Source organism: Salmo salar, chromosome 01 (genome assembly GCF_965601325.2).
Source record: "Salmo salar chromosome 01, fSalSal1, whole genome shotgun sequence".
Taxonomy (NCBI): domain Eukaryota; kingdom Metazoa; phylum Chordata; class Actinopteri; order Salmoniformes; family Salmonidae; genus Salmo; species Salmo salar.
The window spans coordinates 10661594-10685773 of NC_138291.1; the positions used below are offsets into that span (position 1 = coordinate 10661594).

The 24180-nt window shown below is 44.0% G+C and overlaps 3 protein-coding genes and 3 non-coding genes across 7 annotated transcripts in view; 1 reads left to right on the plus strand and 5 right to left on the minus strand.

Annotated features, from left to right (window-relative positions):
- Window positions 1-133: 133 nt before the first annotated feature.
- On the minus strand, window positions 134-10543 carry wdr20a (WD repeat domain 20a). The gene is made up of 4 exons (XM_014211373.3): window positions 10264-10543; window positions 7066-7248; window positions 5545-6840; window positions 134-4920 (listed from the first exon to the last, which is right to left on the minus strand). The coding sequence occupies exons 1-4, from the start codon at window positions 10534-10536 to the stop codon at window positions 4870-4872; spliced, it is 1803 nt and encodes a 600-aa protein (XP_014066848.1). The 5' UTR covers window positions 10537-10543; the 3' UTR covers window positions 134-4869.
- Window positions 10511-13149, plus strand: LOC106611540 (uncharacterized). Its single transcript, XM_014211879.3, has 6 exons — window positions 10511-10592; window positions 10777-10884; window positions 11178-11245; window positions 11394-11468; window positions 12055-12150; window positions 12241-13149. The coding sequence occupies exons 2-6, from the start codon at window positions 10845-10847 to the stop codon at window positions 12778-12780; spliced, it is 819 nt and encodes a 272-aa protein (XP_014067354.1). The 5' UTR covers window positions 10511-10592; window positions 10777-10844; the 3' UTR covers window positions 12781-13149.
- A 345-nt stretch (window positions 13150-13494) lies between these two features.
- The window catches only part of dync1h1 (dynein, cytoplasmic 1, heavy chain 1), a 52702-nt gene continuing 42016 nt past the window's right edge, over window positions 13495-24180 (minus strand). For both annotated transcript variants that reach the window (XM_014211261.3, XM_014211188.3), the window contains exons 57-75: window positions 23711-24008; window positions 23246-23499; window positions 22874-23008; window positions 22606-22700; window positions 22258-22432; window positions 21385-21460; window positions 20970-21130; window positions 20652-20763; window positions 20356-20540; window positions 19924-20037; window positions 19213-19383; window positions 18688-18905; window positions 17715-17818; window positions 15817-16031; window positions 15398-15551; window positions 14980-15122; window positions 14465-14633; window positions 14091-14215; window positions 13495-13871 (exon numbers count right to left, since the gene is read on the minus strand). In XM_014211261.3, coding sequence (XP_014066736.1) covers window positions 13743-13871; window positions 14091-14215; window positions 14465-14633; window positions 14980-15122; window positions 15398-15551; window positions 15817-16031; window positions 17715-17818; window positions 18688-18905; window positions 19213-19383; window positions 19924-20037; window positions 20356-20540; window positions 20652-20763; window positions 20970-21130; window positions 21385-21460; window positions 22258-22432; window positions 22606-22700; window positions 22874-23008; window positions 23246-23499; window positions 23711-24008 — 3033 coding nt within the window. In that variant the 3' untranslated portion in view covers window positions 13495-13742. The remainder of the gene's footprint in view (window positions 13872-14090; window positions 14216-14464; window positions 14634-14979; window positions 15123-15397; window positions 15552-15816; window positions 16032-17714; window positions 17819-18687; window positions 18906-19212; window positions 19384-19923; window positions 20038-20355; window positions 20541-20651; window positions 20764-20969; window positions 21131-21384; window positions 21461-22257; window positions 22433-22605; window positions 22701-22873; window positions 23009-23245; window positions 23500-23710; window positions 24009-24180) is intronic.
- Window positions 19081-19152, minus strand: LOC123726815 (small nucleolar RNA SNORD50). The gene has a single exon (XR_006758967.1). It is a non-coding gene; the product is annotated as a small nucleolar RNA SNORD50 (small nucleolar RNA).
- On the minus strand, window positions 23119-23190 carry LOC123726817 (small nucleolar RNA SNORD50). The gene has a single exon (XR_006758970.1). It is a non-coding gene; the product is annotated as a small nucleolar RNA SNORD50 (small nucleolar RNA).
- LOC123726818 (small nucleolar RNA SNORD50) lies at window positions 23588-23659 on the minus strand. Its single transcript, XR_006758971.1, has one exon. It is a non-coding gene; the product is annotated as a small nucleolar RNA SNORD50 (small nucleolar RNA).

Genomic DNA, 24180 nt, shown 5'->3' on the forward strand with positions numbered 1-24180 from the left:
CAAGCAAAGTGAAAGTGTGTTTCATGAAGTGTATCTTTACAACCCAAATGTAAAAACATTTCACCAAGCACTTATAAAAATCAATCTGCACAATAAAAATAGACAAACAAAATCACTAACAATACAAGTGTAATAGAATATATACCTTTTTAATTAAGAATAAAAAAAAGTGTCAAACGTTAACCACAATCCAAAAATATATTCACTTCACCATTCGTTCCTTCTGTGGTTAGTGTGGAGTCACTTAACTCCTTAAATAGGCGTCACACGGAACAAGGTCCTGCTGTGGGTCTTTTTGGACACATAGAAAAGCGTTGCTGATGGTAAGCAAAATATATATTTTCTTTATCTTAGTCTATAAGACTTCCTGAGCTTCATAATATTTGTGAAGTTGACAGCTGCTTTGTCTGACTTCTGCACATTGTGATTATTATGCGTTTATTTCGAGCATTTAATACATTAATCTCGTATATCAAAATACATCTGCATGAATTTTGTACAAGAGAAAAGAACTGCATACTCAAGATTTTAATATAATTAATGTATATTTTTCTGCATTAGAAATATAACAATTTCCTTAAACGATTAGAAGTTACACTACAGTAATAATTTGCTATTACCCCGATAACTCACTGAATTGCAATACTACGATAGAGCAGATTTTCATCTGAAATAATTACAATAAATGCTTAAAGGAAAACCCCACACAAAAACAATATTTTGGTATTTGTTTCATTAGTCCATTGTTGATATAGTCCGAAAATGTTTTGCATGTCCAGCAATCAAGTTAAGATATACAGTACCGGTCAAAAGTTTGGACACACCTACTCATTCCAGGGTTTTTCTTAATTTTTTTACTATTTTCTACATTGTAGAATAATAGCGAAGACATAAAATAACACATGGAATCATGTAGTAACCAAAAAAAGTGTTAAACAAATCAAAATATATCTGCGATTCTTCAAAGTAGCCACCCTTTGCCTTTGACAGCTTTGCACACTCTTGGCATTCTCTCAACCAGCTTCATGAGGTAGTCACCTGGAATGCATTTCAATTAACAGGTGTGCCTTGTTAAAAGTTAATTTGTGGAAATTCTTTCCTTCTTAATGCTTTTGAGCCAATGAGTTGTGTTGTGACAAGGTAGGGGTGGTATATAGAAGATAGCCCTATTTGGGAAAATATCAAGTCTATATTATGGCAAGAACAGCTCAAATAAGCAAAGATAAAACAACATATCATTACTTTAGGACATGAAGGTCTGTCAATACGGAACATTTCAAGAACTTTGAACGTTTCTTCAAGTGCAGTCGCAAAAACAATCAAGCGCTATGATGAAATTGGCTTTCATGAGGACGTCACAGGAAAGGAAGACCCAGAGTTACCTCTGCTGCAGAGGATAGGTTCATTAGAGTTACCAGTTTTACTGTACCAGTCAAATAAATGCTTCACAGAGTTCAAGTAACAGACATCAACATTAGAGAAAGGTGGATACCTAGTCAGTTGTACAACTGAATGCCTTCAACTGAAATGCGTCTTCTGCATTTAACCCAACCCCTCTGAATCAGAGAGGTACGGGGGGCTGCCTTAAATCGGCATCCACGTTTTCTGTGCCCAGGGAACAGTGGGTTAACTGCCTTCCTCAGGGGAAGAACGACAGATTATCTTTTATGGTCTACCATCTGCCACACTGATTTTTTTACCTTGTCAGCTCGGGGATTCGGTTACTGGCCCAACACTCTAACCACTAGGCTACCTGCCACCTCTTATTACGTGAATCAGGCCTTCATGGTCAAATTGCTGCAAAGAAACCACTACTAAAGTACACCAATAAGAAGAAGAGACTGGCTTGGGCCAAGAAACACGATCAATGGACATTAGACCGGTGGAAATCTGTCCTTTGGTCTGATGAGTCCAAATTGGAGATTTTTGGTTCCAACCGCCGTGTCTTTGTGAGACGCAGAGTAGGTGAACAAATGAGCTCCACATGTATGGTTCCCATTGTGACGTATGGAGGAGGTGGTGTGGTGGTGCTTTGCGGGTGACACTGATTTATTTAGAATTCAAGGCACACTTAACCAGCATGGCTACCACAGCATTCTGCAGCGATACGCCATCCCATCTGGTATCTGCTTAGTGGGACTATCATTTGTTATTCAACAGGACAATGACCCAACACACCTCCAGACTGTGTAAGGGCTATTTGACCAAGAAGGAGAGTGATGGAGTGCTGCATCAGATGACCTGGCCTCCACAATAACCCGACCTCAAACCAACTGAGATGGTTTGGGATGAGTTGGACCGCAGAGTGAAGGAAAAGCAGCCAACAAGTGCTCAGCATATGTGGGAACTCCTTTAAGACTGTTGGAAAAGCATTCCAGGTGAAGCTGGTTGAGAGAATGCCAAGCGTGTGCAAAGCTGTCATCAAGGCAAAGGGTGGTTACTTTGAAGTATCTCAAATATATTTTGATTTGTTTAACACTTTTTTAGCTACTATATGATTACATATGTGTTATGTAATCGTTTTGATGTCTTTACTATTATTCTATAATGAAGAAAATAGTAAAAATATAGAAAAACCCTTGAATAAGTAGGTGTCTAAACTTTTGACTGGTACTGTATAAGTCAAAATACAGCCGGTATATTGAATTTCGAAAGTTACACATCTTGAAAACTTGATTGCTGACATGCAAAACATTGGGACTATATCAACAATGGACTAATAAAAAAAATACCAAAAATAGTTTTCGGGTAGAGTGTTCCTTTACTAGATATAAAAGGCTTTTAATCATTTCTCCTCCTAACAGCTGTCAGAGTTATTGCACACCCAAAATGTAAAGCCATTTTCCACTGATAAAACTATACTGAACAAAAATGCAACAATTTAAGGATTTTACTGAGTTACAGTTCATAGAAGGAAATCAGTCAATTGAAATACATTCATTAGGCCCTAAACTATGGATTTCACATGACTGGACAGGGGCGCAGCCATGAGTGGGCACAGGCCCACCCCCTTGGGAGCCAGGACCGCCAATCAGAATATGTTTTTCCCAACAAAAGGGCTTTATTACAGACAGAAATACTTCTGAGAATCCCCCACCCTTCCTCAGACGATCCTGCAGGTGAAGAAGCCAGATGTGGAGGTCCTAGCCTGGTGTGGTTACACGTGGTCCGTGACCTACGGTTGTGAGGCCGGTTGGATGTACTGCCAAATGCTCTAAAACGACGTTGGAGGCAGGTTATGGTAGAGAAATGAACATTACATTCTCTGGTAACAGCTCTGGTGGACATTCCTGCAGTCAGAATGCCAATCGCACGCTCCCTCAAAACTTGAGACATCAGTGGCATTGTGTTGTGTGACAAAATTGCACATTTTAAAGTGTCCTTTTATTGTCCACAGTACATGGTGCACCTATGTAATGATCATGCTGTTTAATCAGCTTCTTGATATGCCACACCTGTCAGGTGGATGGATTATCTTGGCAAAGGAGAAATGCTCACTAACAGGGATGTAAACTAACTTGCGCACAACATTTGAGAGAAATAATATTTGTGCGTATGTAACATTTCTGGGATCTTTTATTTCAGCTCATTAAAAATGTGACCAACATGTTGCGTTACTCACCAGACATGATGCTCTGGATCGACAGCGTGTTCCAGTTCCCGCCAATATCCAGCAACTTCGCACAGCCATTGAGGGACAACATTCCACAGGCCACAATCAACAGCCTGATCAACTCTATGTGAAGGAGATGTGTCGCGCTGCATGAGGCAAATGGTGGTCACACCAGATACCGACTGGTTTTCCGATACACGCCCCTACTTTTTTTGTTTGTTGGTATCTGACCAACAGATGCATATCTGTATTCCCAGTAATGTGAAATCCATAGATTAGGGCCTTATGCATTTATTTAAATTGACTGATTTCCTTGTATGAACTGTCGTTGAAATTGTTTCACGTTGTGTTTATATTTTTGTTTAGTATTGACCAAGCTACACACGATCACAGGTTTCGGTGTGCCTTGTCTTCCGTTCAGAGGACAGTCTCAGTCATAGTAGGTGTGCTTTTACCAGTCACTGTAACAAAATCTGTGCAAAGTTCTCAATGGGGAGATTCTATTTAAAAAAAAAACACTTGTAAAGAATTTGGTTAGAGGCAAATCCTTGGATGCTAAACGGTTAGTTCACTCAAATGTAATTTGTTAATCTTTTTCTTACCTTGAATGCAGCCTATGAGCCAGGAGTGACACCTACTATGACTGAGACTGCCTTCTGAACGGAAGACAAGGCACACCGAAACCTGTGATCGTGTGTAGCTTGGTCAAGAAAATAGTTGGGACTCTAGCAAATGTAATACCCTTTGACAGTGCAAAGTCATAAAGGCTAAACGACTTGATTTTTGTGTGCAGTTTTTAGACTATGGAACGCCATTATTTTACGGTAGCGGCTGGTGGCAGTCACTCCTGGTCCATGGACCATTTGCATAGGAATTATGAAAGTTGGGTGAACTCTCATTTTAAAACACAAGCATCATTTCATTGGTTTGCATCTAACTAAGCCAAGCTCAAAGTCCAGAAAACAGTCTTGTGAGATGTGGGAGCAAAAATAGACAAATTATTTAAAAAAAATTACATTTTAAAAGTCCAGACAATACATTAGAAACACTGTCCAAAATGTCTCCACACCCTTTCCATTTCTGTATTTGAATACTTCTACCATCTAGGCCATGTGAATGATAAATAAAGACAATAGAAAAAGTAACAAGAGAAAGGAAAAAGAATAAAAGGAAAAAACTTGCAATGCATTGTGGGGTGAAGAGCAGCACCAGGCTCTGGTGTAATGCAGGATTCTTAGCAGCAGAAATAGTGTTGGCTATATTATCGTTCCACTGGGAGAGACGGCTTGCTTTTGGGATGACAAACCCTGGAAAGGAAAACAAGGAGATTTGGCATTGGGGAAAGTTCTCAAAGCATCAAATGAATCACCCCCCATCTTCCTTCTCCCACTTTCCTGCATTCAAATGGCCTTTGCACAGTAGTTAGTGAGTGCATGCAGTAAATATAATGCATTAACATAGAAAGCTGAAAGAATCTGTGTAGTGGGTGAGCGTGCAGAGTTCTTGCTTGGTTATGCTGCGGTGCATTGTGGGATGGTAACTTGTCAATATGGGTGTTTTCGAGCCGATGCACACAAACACACTCGGTTGGGATCAATGTCTTCTTTCCACTAATAAGGAGGGCTGCCTAAGTGCACTTACTTATCCACCAGGTGACTTGATTGTACATAACATACAAGCGTCTAACCATTATTCATATTTTGAAAATGTATGGGCTTTGCATGGGGTGACAGATGAACACAAACCACACACATACAGACAGATTGAGATGTGACATAGTGCATGTGTAGGAGATCCCAACACAATGCTGTCCAAAATGTCCACAATTATATTAAAGTTTTCAAAATGGACCCTTGCAGTGCCCAAACTAACCACAAAGAGAAATGCATGGGTATTATGCAGAACTTAAATTCTATTCAAAAAGAACTTACCACTTTTCCAGGCCTCGCCCATGTCCAAATAACTCCCTCCTGACAAGCTGTCACTATACAGTCCTCAAGAAATATTAAGACAGTCAGTCTCTCATGTGCTATCTTTTTACAGATAAGAGGCTCTAGTAGGGGTAGGTCTTCCATGCGGGGACAGAGCAGTGTCCCCAGAGTCTTTGCAGGGTCTGTTCTGGATTTGGTGAGCATGTTGAGCTTGTCACTGCTCTTGCTGCTAATATGACCCATGCTGTGGTTCCGTTTGTGGTCTGTCTCCTGGTGCTGCTCTTTGCGATCGTGAAGGGAGAGCGTGGCGAACTTGCTGACACCCGAGGCGATGGCACTGCTCTTGTTGTTGGCAGTCATAGCTGGCGAGTGCGGTAAGCTGTTGGAGCGTGGCAGGGGAGAGGAGAGGGAGTTACTGGGGGTGTTGGCGCCGCTGTCGTTCGTGCTAGGGTTATTACTCACATTGTTCACTATGTCACCAGCGACTCCACCTCCTGCCGGGGGGCTGGTAGCATTCATCACATTGGTGTGTGTTCTTGTCCGGGAAAGCGGGAGGTGGGGGAAAAGGATATCTTCTGTGAGGTCCCACAAGCACAGCTGAGTGTCCTGGCCCACTGAGCCAAACCTGTAGGTGGTGTGTACTGTCCGACTGTCCGTGGAGTTGCATTTGGAGAGCCGGGACTGCGTACTGTTGGCCCGGTCGCGACCAAAGTGGATTTGGCCCTGGAAGTCCTCGTCGCTGCCGCTGAACTCCATAGGGTCTGCATCCTCCACGCTGGTTGTGTAGTGGTCAAACGCCACCACGCTGACCCATGATTTGTGTCCGTGACCGCGCGCGATAACCCGGCAGTCCACAAACGACCACACGGTCACCAGATCATCCTCGCCCCCTGCGACAATGTACTTTCCATCCGGACTCCAGCACATGCACAGCAGACCCCCAAAGTAGCTTTTCATGGTCCCGTGCAGCTCCACCGCGTCAAAGTTGAAGACCCGAAGGAAGCCGTCCTGGCTGACGCACGCCAGGAACTTCCCGTCGGGTGAAAAGGCAAACTCGTTGAGCGCTCCCTCGCCCACCGTCCATTTGAGCAAAGGGTTGCGCGTGGACTTGCTCTTACACGTGTGCACAGAGTAGTTCTTGCCCTGTTTGAGCAACTGGTAGTGAGGCGCCGTGGTGCCACACGTGTTTTCTACGTTGTACAAGTACATGTTTCCACTGGAATGAGCAACTAGGAACAACCTCTCCAAGCCGGGCACCCATTTTACACAAGTCACTCTAGATTTGTCTATTAGTCTCTGGGGAAAGCGTTTTGGGAGAGAAAGGGAGGAGGGAGAGAAGGAACAAAAAACAATTTCAAATGCAAATGTAAGCAACAATGGCTTTCATTGAGTTATGTCAAAAAATTACATTTGAAGTCAGTAACAAAACGCCATTTCTCTCTCTACCCCAATCTATGGTGGTTTTAGCCAATCACAGCTTTATGTGGCTTTACATTTCTTGAGACTTTCATGACAACTTACTTCCTCATTAAAGAGCTTGCTGGTCTCCTTCTTGATGGGGTCGATGAGCTGCACTTGGCCTGCCGAGAAGCCCACCAGCAGGGAGACGCTGTCCGCCGTGGCCGTCAGGTGGTTGAAGTCATGACACGTGGGCTGTGTTCCCTTGTATATCCTCTTGTCGATAGGCTTGCTCAAGTCAGCCGCCTGAAAGAGAAGAGTACAACAACAAAAAAACATAAGATTAGGGCAGTAACCTTTTCAATGTTTTCGGCTCTTGATCAAAATCGCAGATCAAAGCATCAAGCATGCAAAAGCAACAAAGCCAACTTGAGTAGAGTGCTCACGATGACACAGAATTCTTTGAACATGACAGCAAACACGAAAGGCCTTTTGAAGTGGTAACTAGGTCTATGACGTGGCCTTTCAAGTCAATAGTTTAATTGCATTACAGTACAATCCATTGTAATAAATCAGAGGACATCAAAAAGACACCCTTAAAAAATATCTTCCTGAAATAAAGGCCTACATGACAACGTAGTGTCTCTGGGGGCTTGATGCTGTGTGTTATGAACAATACTGACATAAAGAATCAGACCAGGGCATGCAACTCTAGCCTCTTGGGTTTGTGCTTTATTCAAAAGGCCTCACAGTGACTTTACTAGCATAACAGTCACACTGGTGAATGGTTGACACTATCAGCAGATCGGAAAGTTTTCTTGTGTCTCCAGACAGCTCAGCTGTTTTTTGCATAGGCCTATTCCAACCATAGGCCCAAATAGTATATCCCAGCTAGGAAATATCAGAAAGGTACACGCTTTAGTATTTTAAATATAGATTTTTACTTTATTTAACTAGGCAAGTCAGATAAGCCTACCAAAAGGCAAAAGGACTCATGCTGGGACAGGATTATTCTTTTTTAAATAATAAAATATGGGACAAAACACATATCACGACAAGAGAGACAACACTACATAAAGAGAGACCTAAGACATCAACATAGCAAGGCAGCAACACAGCATGCTAGCAACACAACATGGCAGCAGCACAAAACATGGTACAAACATTATTGGGCACAGACAACAGCACAAAGGGCAAAAAGGTAGAGACAACAATACATCACGTGAAGCAGCCACAACTGTCAGTATGCGTGTCCATGATTGAGTCTATGAATGAAGAGATTCAGATAACTGTCCAGTTTGAGTGTTTCTTGCAGCTCGTTCCAGTCGCTAGCTGCAGCGAACTGAAAAGAGGAGCGACCCAGAGATGTGTGCGCTTTGGGGACATTTAACAGAATGTGACTGGCAGAACTGGTGTTGTATGTGGAGGATGAGGGCTGCAGTAGATATCTCAGCTAGGGGGGAGTGAGGCCTAAGAGGGTTTTATAAATAAGCATCAACCAGTGGGTCTTGTGACCGGTATACAGAGATGACCAGTTTACAGAGGAGTATAGAGTACAGTGATGTGTCCTGTAAAGAGCATTGGTGGCAAATCTGATGGCCGAATGGTAAAGAACATCTAGCCGCTCGAGAGCACCCTTCCCTGTCGATCTATAAATTACATCTCCGTAATCTAGCATGGGTAGGATGGTCATCTGAATCAGGGTTAGTTTGGCAGCTGGGGTGAAAGAGGGATTACAATAGAGGAAACCAAGTCTAGATGCAACCTTAGTCTGTAGCTTTGATATGTGCTGAGAGAAGGACAGTGTACCGTCTAGCCATACTCCCAAGTACTTGTATGAGGTGACTACCTCAAGCTCTAAACCCTCAGAGGTAGTAATCACACCAGTGGGGAGAGGGGCATTCTTCTTATCAAACCACATGACCTTTGTTTTGGAGGTGTTCAAAACAAGGTTAAGGGTAGAGAAAGCTTGTTGGACACCAAAAACACTTTGTTGTTTAGCATTTAACACAAAATCCATTGATGGGCCAGCTGAGTATAAGACTATCATCTGCACATATATGGATGAGAGAGCTTCCTACTGCCTGAGCTATGTTGTTGATGTAAATTGAGGATAGTGTCAGGCCTAGGATTGAGCCTTGGGGTACTCCCTTGGTGACAGGCAGTGGCTGAGACAGCAGATGTTCTGACTTTATACACTGCACTCTTTGAGGGATCTTTGGCTTGGTTTACTAACTACCACTCTCAGAGACTAACACTCCTTAGCCGGCCCACAAGAATGGAATGGTCTACCGTATCAAAGTCAATAAAAATAACAGCACAACTGCTTAGAATCAAGGCCAATGACGACATCATTAAGGAACATTTAAGGTTGCAGTGACACAATCCATAACCTGTGCGGAAACCAGATTGCATACCAGAGAGAATAGTATAGACATCAAGAAAGCCAGTCAGTTGATTGTTGACAAGTTTTGATAAACAGGGCAAAATAGAATTTTTGCACCTGTATAGTCCTTGTGAATATTGTAGATGTTTAGATCTGTTTACACACTTGGAAGAAATGGAAAAACTACAGATTTGGTCTACTATCTGCCACACTGAGGAAAATAGGATCAAGCACCTGTAGCCCTGCATTATCAACTTGTCATGTCCAAAAGTTCACAGCGACTCACTAAGATGCCCCTCTGTCTGTCTGATTGAACTCCATGAAGTACTTCCTACGTCACCACATCATTGGAAGTTAATGCAAAACCATTCAATGGAAATCTTGTATGCAGATTTAGATTGAGGTTATATAACATCTTCATATGCATGTGAATTTGCAAGTTATTGTGCAAATTAATTCACAACAACACCTTGTTCTTGACCCCACAACTGTTGTTTAAGAAGTCATGTAGCTAGCTTTACACATTTCAAGGCTAGATTTCCTAGGTCACATCAGACAGGGCATCCGTGCACTGTAAGTCATCACCCAAGTGGAAGTACAAATAGAGGTCACACTTGTGATTTCACTAGTATGTATTCACTGCCAATATTGGGATTCTAGTAAAATGTCCACCATGTCCATGGTGCGTTGATAGGTGTTACAACCTAACTGTGACTGTCACATTAGAGTTAGCCAGTCTGCTAGCTGGCTCGCCGTGCATACCACAACACTTTTGGACGAGGTGGACTGTGCAGTCAGAACAGACTGGTGGTGGTATTGGACACAGTGCTGTGCATTAGTCATAAACCATGAAAATTGGACAACACTGGCCTGTGGTCATCAATTAAGACACATCAATTATAAGCAAGTTGTTATAATAATATTTAGCTACCTACCTTTCTAACGCCTTTGTAGATGTAGAAGTACAGCTCCCGGCCCACATTAAAACAGATTCTGTCGCCGTTACCAGACTGGTCATTGACGTTAACGAAAGAGACTTTGACCGGGTTTGAACCCTGGGAATTAAAAGGCACCCTGTTGGGGCGGCTATATTCGGAGTGAGTGAGGAGTTTATAGACGCCTTCCCGTGTATTGAACTGAGTTTTAATTTCGTTCAACTCCTTCCCTCCTCCCTCCGCCGCCGCCATCTTTAAAATTAACAATAACATTCATCCTTCCTCGAGCCCGGATCTTACGCATGGAGCATGCGCATCACCGTTCATGGGTGAGTGTGACCGAAACAAATAGACAGGAGTTGAACAGATGAAAACCATTAAAAAAAAAAGTTTTTGTTCTAAATTGAAGTTTAATACTGGCAAACTCACGTTTCTCTCCTTGGTAAACGAGGCATAAAGGTAAAATAACCTGTTTAAAATGAACCAATAATAAACGAGTCAATCAATTCACAGTATTCAGCTGAGATGCCGACAAGGCGCACCTGTCCAAATCTGTGAAGTTGGTGGTCAATCAAAGAACCATGGCGACAACGAACCGGCAGCAGCAACACTCACTTCCAGGTAATTTTGGGTGAATTGAGTGTCAGTGTTTACAGATGGCAGTGAACAATGAAAACCGAATGCATACAGACTTATGCACATACTTTAGGTTTTCATCCGAATAGACGTGCGTTTCTGCAGAAAAACCTTGTTTTTAAACGTGACGAGTTTAACTTAACCAATGTTTAAAAAAAAACGTGGGCCTATTATCACAGTAGGTCACGTTATTAATTGTGATGACAGAAGAAAATACTCTAATTAGGCCTACTGATTGTTTACCTTATAAAATAAACATGGATTTATATTACTCGCAGGTTTTCCTGATGACAGTCTTGTTGAAAGTAGCCCCAGTAGTGTGGATAAGCTTGCATTCAAATACATGGTGAGGAAATACAAAGATGTAGTTGTATGCACATTTTGTATTTTCTAGACGGGTAAAGTCAACGCCTGTCGGCCTAGTTAGACATTATTGTGCCACAACTTTGAGGTGAGTAATATGTAATAACTTTTCTTTAACACTATTATTGTAGGAGCTGTGTAAAGTGGAGTCCAGTACTGATTCCGAGTCCGATGTCAGTCCAAGGTGGTCTGATACCAGCACCATGGTAAGTCTCATTGTATGTCCTTTTGACTGACAGTAAAATGTTATGGTAGGCATAGTCTACAATAATTATGAACATGCATGCACTTACCTCTCAAACTCTACCCTTATGAAAAAAAGACTGCAGTTACACTGCCTTCTAACTGCATACAACAAAAAAGACTGGTTAAGCGCCATTCATCCACGAAATGACTTCCGCTACAGTTTGAGTTACGCTGACACACCGGTGTTCGGGGGACATTAGATAGATAATAAACACAGGTGGTGGCCTCCTGTCTTCCGTAAACAAGCGCAATAACAGGGAGATATGGCCGTGTGGGAACACTAAACCTATCAATGTGTATCAATTGAACTTTTTTCTTTCTGATATTAAAGTTAAGTTCTTTATGCATCCAAAAACTGTACCGCAAGTGACTCATGTTAATGTTCAGATTGAGCATCGGCCTCTTAAACTCCCTTGTACAGAAGATGCCTTGTGTAATGGAACGGAGTCATGACCAAGAACTAGCATGCCCTCACCTTTGATACAAGTTAAAAACCTTTTATTTTTATAACATTTTAACTAGTTTCTACAATGTTACTCTGATCAGGGATGTGGAAGTAGTGCGCCAGAGAGCAGACAACCCATTCAAAGGATGCTAACATGTTCACACAAGCCGGTGGGACGATATTCGTGGCTTTCTTTGGTAAGTAGGATTGCAATTCACAAGCATTGATGAGCAAATCACTTACATTCATACTATACTTAATACTATAAAATACCCATCTCGCTTCAGTCCTTGGACCCATATGACGGGAGCTCAGAAGATTCGGATGAGTCTAACGCTGGCCCCAGGCGACCGAGGCAGGGGAGCTGCAGGTATTGGGGCAGGAGCCAAAGAAGGAACAATCACCCTCCCACTGTCATCCTCAAAGAAGTGATCAAAAGTGGTGGCCCAACGGAGCCTCATCTCATTGATGTCCAGATGAGATCAGCAAGTGACTCTGAGCTTTGGACATGCAGCCACAGCAAGGGGCGGGGCCCTGTGACATCTGCAGACTCAGGAGTGCTCACTATTAAATCCTCACCTTGCACACCGGTGTTTCCCACTTTGGTGGGGGCAGCAACCTCTGTCCCCAATGTCCGGATACCAGAGAAATCTCCCGACAATACTATCCCCCTCAGGGGTGTCTTCAAAAGGAAGTTAAGTCTTCCAGGAGCAGAGACACTACAAGATTGTGGCCACAGGAAGAAGCAGTGTGTCACCAAAATGGAGGCTGGGGATTCTCCTCCTGAGGGGAGTTGGTCCATGACCAGAAACACCCCCCTAGCCTAGACACTATTGCTTATACCTGCTGTTCTACACAGGTGGCTAGGAGTGGTTTCTGGACAGGGTCATGACACTGGAAAAACGGGCACTTTTGATCATCTTTTTCTGCAGAACAAGTTGATAGTACATTGATGTTGAAGTTGTGGCTATTCAAGTTAGAGAATGTCACTTTTTTTTACTTAGATGCACTTTTTTTTTTAACACTTACATGTGAGAATTAAGTTAAGGAAAACATTCCATATTAATTTGCATTGCTATATTGTTAATTGGTGTGGTGCTGTATATTTTGGGGGACTGAATAAATCATGCATTTGCTAGTTCTATTGTGTGGTAGACAGAACTGCTTTATTTAATATTAGTGTAAAGCAAATCTATCAAATTGACTAAATTTGTTTATATGGGTCCTTGCTTTGTAATTCTCTCCAGACAATGTCTGACTGCTCCCCTCACTGTCAATTCATTGGGTGCATTCCAAACAAGGATGGCAGACTACAAAGAATCATTTGTGGATTGAGAAAATTCCACATTACAAGGGTGCTAGTGTGCACGTAATTCAGCCTAGGAAAAGCAGAATGATGAATCTAATCCCACAGTGAAGTAAAATGCTCGGGTTTAGCCCCTCATATCTGAGATGGATAAGCAGCAATATGGTGCTATTCTTAATTGTGCATTTAAGGTCAAGCATAGACCATAGTAAAAATAAAAAACCTGTACCCAGTCTTTCAGCCATGTTAAACCACTGATACTTTATTTTCCATGTCGTTTACGCCATCATAACATACAGAATCCTTCAAAAATTCACCTCTTTCCAACTTCCCTTTCACAATCCAACTGACCACATTACTCAGACTTTCTTACACTTACCAATGACTTAGTGTTAAATTCAAATTTTACCCACTAGTTACTTAACTGGACTACACTATGAATAAGTGATTAATAGGAATGATGAATAAAACAAGTTCCAGAGTCTACTCTGTGCAGAGCACTGCCACTCCACGCTCGTAGAAGTTGTGAGGGTCTTCCTTGGTGGCGATGTCAAAGTCCACGGTGAAGATGAGATCAGCTCTGGTGAAGTTCAGATACACGGGGAGAGTGACCTGTGGGAATGATAGATATACAAGCGAGTTGTCATTAACAGTACAATGTTCACGGTATTTGGATAATGACTGATTAGCTCCCAACATTCTATGAACCATTTATTGAAGGGAATTGTGAGGTCTAGTCTCGCATATGGAATCTAGCAATACCCCCGAGGGGATATTGAATTCTAAAGAAAGCGTTGAGCTCAAGCTTCACATTTGTGCATTCCCATGTACCATGTGCTTCTTCTCAGCGCTCAACTGCTTCACCCAACGCAGCTGAGTCAGTGGCAACTCCGTGGAGATGTCGTTGGAGAGAGACAGCTTGTTGTTGCCGTGAGTGGCTCCCTGCAGCTTCAGACCTGTCGGGGAGAAAGAGGGGTTCATAAAGGTCACTTAAGTTGAACATGTATATTGGATGGATAAATAAACACTTTCAATAGAGAATGTATTTTAAAAATCCAGGAAACCAGCCCTGGAGGATCACAGCCAGACCATAACTATATTAAAAGTAGCTTTGGTGTTGTGGTTAATTCTTGCTTTCTGGTGAGAATACCCAATGCCCTGTCTGGTACTGTATACTAATATAGATGAGTGACTGGTGAGCTGACCTTTGATGCCGAAGCTGCAGGCATCAAGCGCGGCCCCCTGGGCGGTGGTGACGTTGACCTCCAGACACAGCTCCTCCAGGGACCAGCTGTTGGCCTGGGCCACGTACTGACGGGTGGCCGTGATGTAGGCCTCGGGGACAAACAGGCTGCCTAGGCACACATGGATGTTCTGGACAGGAAAAGACACTGATTCAGAGTTATTGGTAACACTACTGCTTCGAGTCCAATACCTTGTCTGTCATGTTCCCGGGGTCAATTATGGTATCAACCATTTATTTTTAACTCTAAAAAGTGACAACTTGTTCATGGACTTTAAAGTCATTCAGACTTAAATGAATACCATCCAATGGGATGCTAACATTAGCAATATTCCAACCTAACGAATTAGGCTGTCTGTCTCTACGTTGATGGAATCATTTTAAGGCAACACCAAATCCACTTATGGTCTTCCTATCCCTTTGATATAGGATGTCAAATGTACAACCCCGTTAATATTAGAGGTCAGATGAAGGCACCTTGAGCTCCTTAGCGCCCCCGCTGGCGGCTCCCTGGGAGATGGCCTGCAGTTGTTTGACACGCTCGCTGAAGTCGGCCACCCACTGGATAACAGTCATGGACGCAGGCACGGTGTAGCGACACCAGCTACGGGGCAGGATACCTGGACGAGACACACCGTTAGCACTGGGAAGCCTTGTAGAGACTACATGCCAAATCCTAACTAGAGTTGCATGAGTTTAACTTTTGACCCTTAAGTAAAAACATCCATTGATGTCAATGGAAGACTTGTATAAAAACAAAAAAGTACCACACATGGATCTTAAATTAGGATTTGGGCCATTGACTATTACCGTAATCCTCACATTGTCACTATGTAACCATATTAGATGTGATAGTGAAATGAAGATGATCTTGTGTAGAGAATGAGAGGAGAACCTTTGACGAGGTCGTTGATGAGGGTGCGCAGGTCGTTGGTCTGTTTCTTCTTGCCCTCGCACACCTGCACCACATCAGTCAGGTCCTGACGCACTTCCTGCAGCATGCGGGCGCCCATCTTCACCTCGCGCTCAAAGAAGCGGAACAGAGGATCCTGTGTGTGTGTGGGGAATTAAATATATAGAAGTTGATTAAACAAGATATTTTCACATGTATAGTCCTTGAAGACACCCACAGTGTTTGAATTGCATATTAGAAGTCAGATCCATATGAGTTTCATTCACATACTGCATCAAGGGGGAAAAAGCATTATGTAAGAGAGATTGCAGTGTGTGTAGGTTGGAAATAGAAGTGTAAAAATAAAAGGCATCAGATCCCAGGCGTCACACTGACCAGATGAGACGTTGCCGGGACATTACCTTGATGTTCTCCACGGTGCGCTTCAGGTGGTTGACCACCTGCGGGATGAGAGTCAGCCAGTTGGTGGCGGTGGTGAGCAGCGTGCGCATCCATGCGGGCTGGGCTTCAGCCGAGGTGGACGCCGTGCGCTCGCGCTTAGTCTCCTTCTCGTAGGCCAGATCATCCTCATCCTCCAGCATCTGCATTTTCAGCATCTTACCCATCATGTCAGTGCCTTAAGCAGCCAGCAAGGGGAGCAGGAGGGGAGAGGGGTGGAAGAGGAGGGGAGAGGGGTGGTGGAAGAGGAGGGGAGAGGGGTGGGGAGGAGTGTGGGAAGAAGATATCAGCGGTGGACCAAGAACATAGCCTTGTACTGCCTCATCCTCATAGAAGTGTTAATAAAAGGGTTGTTTCACAATCAAAAACAAGGGATTACAACATAAAGTCCAAGACAGACAGTAAAACATCTGACAAAAACAAGTCAATACCAACAAAATGGAGGGAGACCATGCAATATTTCTTAAAGGAGGACATATAGAAGTGAATACATTTTCTGGGGCTCTCTGAGAAAAATCAGTTGTAGCCAAAGGGGAATGGATGGATGAAGGGGATGAGTGAATGGATTGAGGGGTGGATGGAGGGGATGGATGGGAGGGATGGATGGATGCATCAACAGCTGGGAGTTGGAACTGGAAGCCAAGCGAGACACGATAAATGTGAAATACAGCTGCTGGAGGGTGAGAACACCCCTCTGCTGGACAGAACACTCCCATTCACATGGGCAAGGCTACCACACGGGGGCCTTCGGTTTTAACACTGGAACTGATATGAGGAAAGGTATGAGTAGAGGAAAGGGGTCTACAACCACGTTACTGGAAGCAGTGAGAGAATATGCTCTGTATCAATGGTAGTCATCAAACGAACACCTGCCTAATGTGTTGGTGGGTAAGAATACCTATTTTACTAGCCACGTTGGCGGGTAGGAGGACGTGTGCTGGTTGTGATTTAACAGTACTTGGTTGTGATTTTCAAAGTACTGCTGCCATTTTGTTTCGTAGCTGCTAATCACACCTATCAGACCTGTGCGCTCTGAGTGAAGTGCTGATAGATTCATTTTTGGAGGAGCTGTGCACAGGCATCAAAGTTGATCTAATTTACTCTAAAGTCTACAAGGTGAGACTTCGTCCTCGCATTTCTTGGCTATTTCAATTGTTTTGTTCACAAGCTTGGTTGTTTTTCAACATTAGCTTAGAGACGCCCTAGTCAGATCCCATCTCACGCACACAGACACGACTCAAGTGCCCCTGTTAACCTCCTGCCCTTAAAAGGGGCAGCTGAATATTTAGTAAAAAAAACTCAAGTCACAAAAAAAATAAATGGAATCGAGCAATATTACTTCTTACTAAAAACATTTTTTGTTTTAGAAACATGGTCATCAGTTTATTATTTTTTATGTCATTAAGGTAAAAAAATACCAGTGGCTGGTGGACCAAAACATACATTTTAGGCCCTGGTAGTCATTCCTGTAGTTCAGGGGTAGGCAACCCTGTTCCTGGAGTACCACTGGTACTGCAGGACTTTGTTCCAACTAGGATCCACACAATACCAATGGAGGTAATTAAAGCAGTGATTTCCTGAATTCAGTTAAATCAAAAACATGTGCCTGCGGCCCCTCCAGGACCAGCCTATCCTTGCCCACGTTAGAATATGCTCAACACCAATGGTGGTCATTTCTCTAGTTAGATGAGAATGAGGCCTGTGGGAATAAGATGTGTTACAACAGATATGGAGAGAGGAGAAACCAAAGATGAGTTTCAGCAGTCTCCTCGCTGCAGACAAAGGATCCCACAGACAAAACCGGACAAGCCGCTTGAGTGCAGCTGCAGCCAGGGCCAACCAGCTGTAGCCAATAGCATACCCTGAGTGGTGAGCAGGACCTTCTCGGCGTTGCTAGGCAGGCCCAGCCAGGATGGGGTCTGGGTGTCTGGCAGCATCTCCACCCAGTGCATGAACTCCTCACGTCTGGAACCAAAGACAGAACAGTGTTACTGAGAGAGAAGTGTTACAGAGAGAGGGAGAAGAGAGAGAGAGAGAAGTGTTACAGAGAGAGGGAGGAGAGAGAGAGAGAAGTGTTACAGAGAGAGGGAGGAGAGAGAGAGAGAAGTGTTACAGAGAGAGGGAGGAGAGAGAGAGAGAAGTGTTACAGAGAGGGAGGAGAGAGAGAGAGAAGTGTTACTGAGAGAGGGAGGAGAGAGAGAGAGAAGTGTTACAGAGAGAGGGAGGAGAGAGAGAGAGAAGTGTTACAGAGAGAGGGAGGAGAGAGAGAGAGAGAAGTGTTACAGAGAGAGGGAGGAGAGAGAGAGAGAAGTGTTACAGAGAGAGGGAGGAGAGAGAGAGAGAGAAGTGTTACAGAGAGAGGGAGGAGAGAGAGAGAGAAGTGTTACAGAGAGAGGGAGGAGAGAGAGAGAGAAGTGTTACTGAGAGAGGGAGGAGAGAGAGAGAGAAGTGTTACTGAGAGAGGGAGGAGAGAGAGAGAGAAGTGTTACAGAGAGAGGGAGGAGAGAGAGAGAGAAGTGTTACTGAGAGAAGGAGAATGGTAGAAAATCACCTGAAATGCCTAAATGTGTATTTCCCCTGAATTTCTTTATGACAAACATTTTACTGAGGAGAACTGATCACAATATAATGTCGTTTTTTTGTATGTACTGTATACTACACCTCAGTTTTCAGTTGATATATATATGAAATAAATAAATGACTGGGCAGGGAGCCAGGTCCGGTCAGAATGCGTTTTACCCCACAAAAGGGCTTTCTGACAGAAATACTCGTGTTGCGTTTCTATTTTTGTAATAACACTAAAGTAAAACTACCACCCAACCCCAGCCACTGACCGGATGCCATCGGGCATCTTGATGTCCTTGTGACCGTCCACCTTGAAGGCCAGCTTGAACTCTGAGTCGAAGCTGCCCGTGGTGAAGATGCGATCCAGGAAGGTGTTGAGTAGGCGCTGGTCAAACTCGTTGTCGATGCGGCCGCCATAGATGGACTGGGCCATCAGGGTCTTCAGGGCTGCCCAGGGGATCTTGTCTGGGGAGATGTTCTGACGACCCTGGGGGTGTGGAGGAAGAGGACAATGGAAGGTTACCACCATAGAAACACATAGAATACCTGTTCTATTGTCACCACGCCCATCCAACTTAGAGACTAGTCATTTATTGTTTTTAATTGAGTGACCTTCAACTTCATTCCTAATGGCAAGAATGTATATATTATGTTTGTATTGCATATCAGAAGTCAGATCCATATAAGAGTTTCATTCACATGAAATCAGTTTCGGGATAGATTCATCATCTAATGCAAGAGACGTTCTGCATACAGAAAAAACCTAAGGTAAGAGACAACAGCGTGTGACTGACCTTAGCGGTGTCGTCCAGCCAGGTGTCCACGGTGTCGCATGCCGAGCGCAGGTCCGACTCTCCGAACTCGTACTTCTTGGACCAGCCCAGCGGGGCATAGCGCAGACGCTCTTGGATGACGGCGTGGAACCAGGCCAACAGGAAGTAGAGGCGGGCACGCTCGTTGGGCGCCTGCAGAGGATGACAGACAAGTAGAAGGATTTGTTTTTAAAGGGGCAATCTGCAGTTCAAACAAAGTGGCCACCCCACCACTGTTTTGGTAAATAGCTGAGGAATGGGGTTGGAGCTCTCAAATTCAGACAGAGCTATGCATGCAAGGACTGACCATCCATAATATTAAAATTATAGTTTTAACCATGTTGTTTCAAGACTATACAACGTTAGTTTTCAATTACATTGTTTACAAATAATGGAGTAAAACAAGCGTATATCTTGGGTTCTTGATGGGGTAGGACACTTAAACTACACTCAATAGGCCTTAGTTATATTCTTAAAGAATCTATGGGTATATAATATAAATACATAATATAAAATTCATTTAAAAGATAGTCACAATTGCAGATTGACCCTTTAATAGTCAGGGTTAAAAAGAAATCATTCATCCAAGTTTACGGAGGAAGAAGGTGTGAGACGAACAGAGAGGCAAAACGTGACAGGAGAGAAAAGAAGGAGCGAGAGAGAAATCAGTATTCATATAGTTGTGTTGGTCACCTTGCACATGCGAGCCACAGGGATGCTGCTGAAGGTCCTCAGCATGTTGGCCTTGACACCAGGAGGAGGTTCAAACACAAAGATACGTCCAGCACGCAGCAGGTTCACTGGCACCTGAGAGGAACAGAGAAAACACATTTAGATCTCTCAATAGTCAACACATTCATAACTGTGCCACATGGCAAGAAAAAACTTGAGGTTAACCAATCACAGTGATAAGTCACACTTCAAGTAACAACGTGGATATTTTTAAATCACTGTTTTTACATTTTTTATCAACAATTGAGTGAGCTTGAACTTTCTTAAAATCCCTTTCTAGCGCTTTCATTATGTTTACTGTTATGTGTTTATGGTCCTCAATACGGAGTGAAAAACACTGTCAAACTCGCTATCTTCTTTATTTTTCTAAGGAAGTTGAAAGTGGAATGTGACCTTGGGGTTGATCTCCATGGTGAGGAAGAGGCGGAAGCTGGCGTGGGGCTGCATGGAGTGGAGCTTCTTCTCTAGCTGCATCAGCCAACCAGGAGCCAGGTGCACGTTCTCCAGCATCACCCACCTGCCGGACTTGACAGCGGTGTTGATGTCGCGGTCGGCCTTGTTAAAGCCCTCAGCAGAACCTGAGAGAGAGAGAAGAGGAACCAGGTTTCTAAGATGCCAGTAGATGTTTCATACTTACTCCTGGGCTGTTTTCAAACTGAACTGGCTAAACCCTGCTGTAGGCTACCTACCAATGGAGATGGAGGTGATGTGTTTGTTTTCCTCGGCTGCCAGGTCCCGGACCAGGCCGCTGGCGTCGTACCCGGGTACGGAGCACATCAGAACAGGGGTACTGGGTTTCACCTAGGCGGGTAGGAGAACAAGTAGTCGTTTCATGAGGAGATGAGCAGTTGTAATACGCAATGGTACGCAGAACAGTAACCCTTAAAAACATAATGTAAAAATAACACACTATATCTGAGATGATTGTCGATTCAGGGATGTCCAGACTTCTGTACCATAGATATGAAATGACTACAATGGTAGATTCTATTTCTATGCTCTGTTACCTCGCTCTCCACGATGTTGCCCAGGTCAAGGGGCTGCTCGATGATGGCCATGAAGGTGTCTCCCAGGACCTTAGATACAAAGATGTGGGCCATGGCCAGCATGCGGTCCGGACGGAAGGCTTGGATCAGGAGCAGCTGGTGCACTGCCTGACCGATGGAGGCTGTCGAGGACAGACAAAGTACATTTTTGACATTGACAACATTGCAGTCGGGACGGCACAAAATCACTGTAGCACTCTTTACTGCCACCACTGAACTACAAACACTCAAACTACCCATTTTTTCTACATTCATTTTGTATTTTTAATGCAAATTCTATCAAGAGCATAATTGGGATCTCGATAATGCATAGCAACCTCTTTAAACCCCATGGGTTCCCATGCTCCCCCAATGTAAATCGGATTGAAATACTCACTTGACTGTTTCTCCTCTGTCCACAGGTAGGGCACGGACAGCTCAGGGGAGTTGCTCTCAATCCACATGAAGAATTGCTGCAATGATATAAAAAAAAAAAGCCATGTCAACCTCAAATGACAACTTAAATTTTCCTTTCTTACTCTCTTTTATTCTAAAAATAAATTGTAATTCTCTTCTGCTTAACAAACGGCTTAGTAAAGAGCCGGTTTAACAAACGGCTTAGTAAAGAGCCGGTTTAACAAACGGCTTAGTAAAGAGCCGGTTTAACAAACGGCTTAGTAAAGAGCCGGTTTAACAAACGGCTTAGTAAAGAGCCGGTTTAACAAACGGCTTAGTAAAGAGCCGGTTTAACAAACGGCTTAGTAAAGAGCCGGTTTAACAAACGGCTTAGTAAAGAGCCGGTTTAACAAACGGTTTAGTAAAGAGCCGGTTTAACAAACGGTTTAGTAAAGAGCCGGTTTAACAAACGGTTTAGTAAAGAGCCGGTTTAACAAACGGTTTAGTAAAGAGCCGGTTTAACAAACGGTTTAGTAAAGAGCCGGTTTAACAAACGGTTTAGTAAAGAGCCGGTTTAACAAACGGTTTAGTAAAGAGCCGGTTTAACAAACGGTTTAGTAAAGAGCCGGTTTAACAAACAGCTTAGTAAAGAGCCGGTTTAACAAACGGTTTAGTAAAGAGCCGGTTTAACAAACGGTTTAGTAAAGAGCCGGTTTAACAAACGGTTTAGTAAAGAGCCGGTTTAACAAACGGTTTAGTAAAGAGCCGGTTTAACAAACGGTTTAGTAAAGAGCCGGTTTAACAAACGGTTTAGTAAAGAGCTTCACATTGCAAAAGTCATTTTCTTCCCCTTCCTTCCCTCCAAGTTTCTCACCTCATCAGCCTCCACCTTGGAGACCAGGTCCTTGAAGGCGGGGAGACGGCTGAGAATGATCATGGCCTCACACTGCTCCGTGGTCAGGCCCTTCACCTTGGGCACCGCTGTACCCTTCAGCACCATCTCCGCACCACGCAGGAAGTGCTGGAACTCCGCGTCGTAGGACGGCTCGCTGAGGGCAATAGGAAATGGTTATCAATAAGATGCAGGGGCAACGCCACACTGTCCACACTAGTATACCACTTAGAATGCATCCTCAATACATTGCGCTAGTGTAGATTTTGGAACTGAACCATGGACCTTATCCTTCACATAATAACCAGGAATGTGTAGAAAGTTGAATACCTTGTCATTCCTTTCAGGTTGATCCTGGCTAAGAGCATGGCGAAGGTGATGTGATCCTGGTTACACATGCCTCTGGCCACTCTGTTGAACGCCCCCTGAAATGACACAATGGGATTGGTGATTTTGTACTAGAAAACCTTTAAAACAAAAACCCATTGACTTGAGATCTTTGAAGAAAAACTCCAGTTCTAGATGTTCTAGAAGGTGTTCTAGATGTGAGGTTTTTAGATATTCTAGGTTGTAGTGGGTGTTTGAGATGTGCGGTTACCTGGAAGAGGTCCTTGGTGATGTGGGTGAGGCGCTGGGTGTGGTCGCTAACGCTCTTGAGGTTTGCGTTCTCGTACAGCACCGTGTGGTAGATATCCAGGAAGAAGTGCAGCGAGTACTGGTACAGGAAGTGCATCTGGAGATGGACAGGAAGTCATCAACACAACAGGCTGGACCGGTTCGGTACAGTACTAGAAGGTTTTTAAGAGGGTCACCACCATAGAAACAGAACTAGAAGAGACTTGCATATCAGAAGTCAGATCCATATGAGAGTTTCATTCACATGAACTCAGGTTCGGGATATATTCATCATTTAATGCAAGAGGCTGTCTGCACACGGGAGAATCTTTATAAGAGATAGCAGTGTGTGTACCTGGTTCAGGGCCTCCATGGTGAAGTAGATGGAGCTACAGGCCGAAGAGAGGGACAGGTACTGCTGCGACACCGCCTCCACCTCAGCCATCACAATGTCAGTCTCCTCCACCTTCCTGGTCACCTCCGCCGCCTCCTTCTTCAAGTTCTCCAGGGTGGTGATGATGGTGTCGTCGTCCAGGATACGACCCTTGACCTCGTTCAGGGCCTGCAGCAGGGACTTCTCCAGTTGGCGCAGACGCACCTGGAACTCACCTGGTGTAGGGAGGGAGGGTTAATGCTTCCATATTTGAAGGATAAAATAGGACTAAAAGTAGAGAGTAGATACTTTTGTGTGCATTGCATATCAGCAGTCAGATCCGTATACGAGTTGCATTCACATGAAATCAGGTTCTGGATAGATTCCTCATCTAATGCAAGAGACTGTCGGCACACGGAATGAGACTTGCGCAAGCGAGCGTCTCACCTTGCAGTTTGAGGAGGTCGGAACGCTTCTCGTCCACGTCGGGCCTCTCGGCCTTCAGCACCTCGTTGAGACACTGGCTCTGCAGACTGCTGCGGGTCACTGTGAAGTTCACAAAGGTCACACGAGAACACAAGTCTGGAGGGAACTCCACTGTGGGGTCGCGTGTGGAGAGGAAGATGACGAAGGATGGCGACAAGTCAATATCCTGGTCGCCAAGGGTGATGAGCACGCGTCCACCGGTCCTGCGCACCTCTCTGTTGAGCACCGGGTTCAGGATGGGGTCGTAGCTCTCTACATCCTGGGGGAGACGTCGTTACATATTACCATTAGGTACATGGAAGCTAAATGGTTTCTCCAATTGAACACCGGTTGGATAGCCCAACAGTAATCTTGGAACCCAGAACCAAATGTGGCATTCGCTAGCTAGCTACTGGACCTAACATTTACGTTAAAGCTTATGTTAAATATAG